The sequence below is a fragment of the Myotis davidii genome, unplaced genomic scaffold (assembly GCF_000327345.1).
Source record: "Myotis davidii unplaced genomic scaffold, ASM32734v1 scaffold452, whole genome shotgun sequence".
In the NCBI taxonomy this organism is placed as follows: Eukaryota; Metazoa; Chordata; class Mammalia; order Chiroptera; family Vespertilionidae; genus Myotis; species Myotis davidii.
Genome location: NW_006284245.1, coordinates 602,558 through 604,001, shown reverse-complemented (window position 1 = coordinate 604,001; position 1,444 = coordinate 602,558). Strand labels below are relative to the sequence as shown.

At 43.4% G+C, this 1,444-nt stretch overlaps 1 protein-coding gene across 1 annotated transcript in view; it reads right to left on the bottom strand.

The window, feature by feature from the left end:
- Positions 1-1,444, bottom strand: part of PRKDC (protein kinase, DNA-activated, catalytic polypeptide) — a gene marked incomplete at its 5' end in the record, with an annotated part of 202,177 nt that overhangs the window by 9,392 nt on the left and 191,341 nt on the right. Inside the window, 1 exon segment of the mRNA XM_015568649.1 lies at positions 997-1,104. Within this exon segment, the coding sequence (XP_015424135.1) occupies positions 997-1,104 (108 nt within the window).

Genomic DNA, 1,444 nt, shown 5'->3' with positions numbered 1-1,444 from the left:
ACCTTTCTGGGCCTCAGCTTCTTCATCTGAACAGAGCTGGTGACACTCACCTTACAGGTTTTTGTGAAAAAATAAATGACTTCAGATACATTAAGAGCTGAGAAGAGTGCCTAGCACACAGAAGATGTTTAATGAAATGTCAGCTGGTATTCTTAAGTATTTGTTTTATTTCTTTCAACATTTTCCCTTTTTTCCCAAAGCTAATACTTTTTTTTTCTTTATTGTGGTAAAATATATGCAACTACTGTTTAGACTCCTCTTCACCTACCCAGAAGCACATTAAAGACTAGGCCAGGGTCGGCTAACAGCACCAATAGAAAGGGGCCCTAAAATGTGACTAGAAACATGGGGTGGAGGAAACGGAATTTGAAACAACCCTACTCAGGGAGAATGTCACGTCCGGGCGCAGCAGCTGGCTGGGGTGGACCAGGGCAGGGCTGGAGAAAGTACTGAGACTCCACGTTACCTTGTATAAGCTGCTTTCTCCTCCTGTGACATGTTACTCAAAAGAAGTTCCTTTAAGGTAAACGTATTTTCAATCCATTCAATTAATCCTAATCTGAAAAGGAGAATAAAAGGTTTATGAATACAAACCCAAACTGCTCTTTCTTTACGAAAAAAAAAAGTTCTGTAGAATTAAAGCAAAACAGATTTTTTTTTCATGTCAATTCTTCACTTACTTTCCCCAAATCAAGATAAAAATTATAGGCTTAGAGGTGTTTATTAGTTCTGGCTGGGTTTCTGTCTTTGTGAAATCTAAAACACTAAATTGTCAAGTGACCTCCAACCCCATCTCGGCCAAATGAAACAAGGATTTGGCCCCGTGCTGAAGTTTCCATTTACATAAATCTGCTCTAGAATGACAACGCCCAGGCGGTCATACCTGGAGGTCATGGGGATGACGTGGTACGTCTGTAACTGCATGTTTCTCTGACTGCAGGCGGCATCTTGGGAGAGGATGACGTTCATGACCTCAAAGAGCTGCTCGACGCGCTGGTCCTGCCGCAGATCTTCGCCCCCTTTCACCAGGAAAGGGTAGTCTCGCTCATCATGGCCTCGGATGATGATGCGCTTTGGTTTTCTGATAGAAGCCATTGTTTTCACCTTTAAAAATTAAGAAAATATTTTTAGGTGCAGTCTAAACACTGAGGGACCAGCACATCATACCACCATCGAAAGGGGAAAGGTGCCCAGCTGGGGTGGCTCATGGCTGAATATCGACCCATGAACCAGGAGGTCAGGTGTGGGGAGCCGATATAGGGTTAAGACTCGGACTGATCTCTTGGCAAAGTCACAAACAAGTCCCAGCTTAGAGGGCACAGTCCTCTTAAGCATAATTAGGCTTGACCTTATAACACTCCCTAGATCTTACCGGGAAAGCTAATGGGCTGAGGGAAGTGCAGCAAGAACAAAAACAAGTGAAACTCACAAGAACAGTGTAACT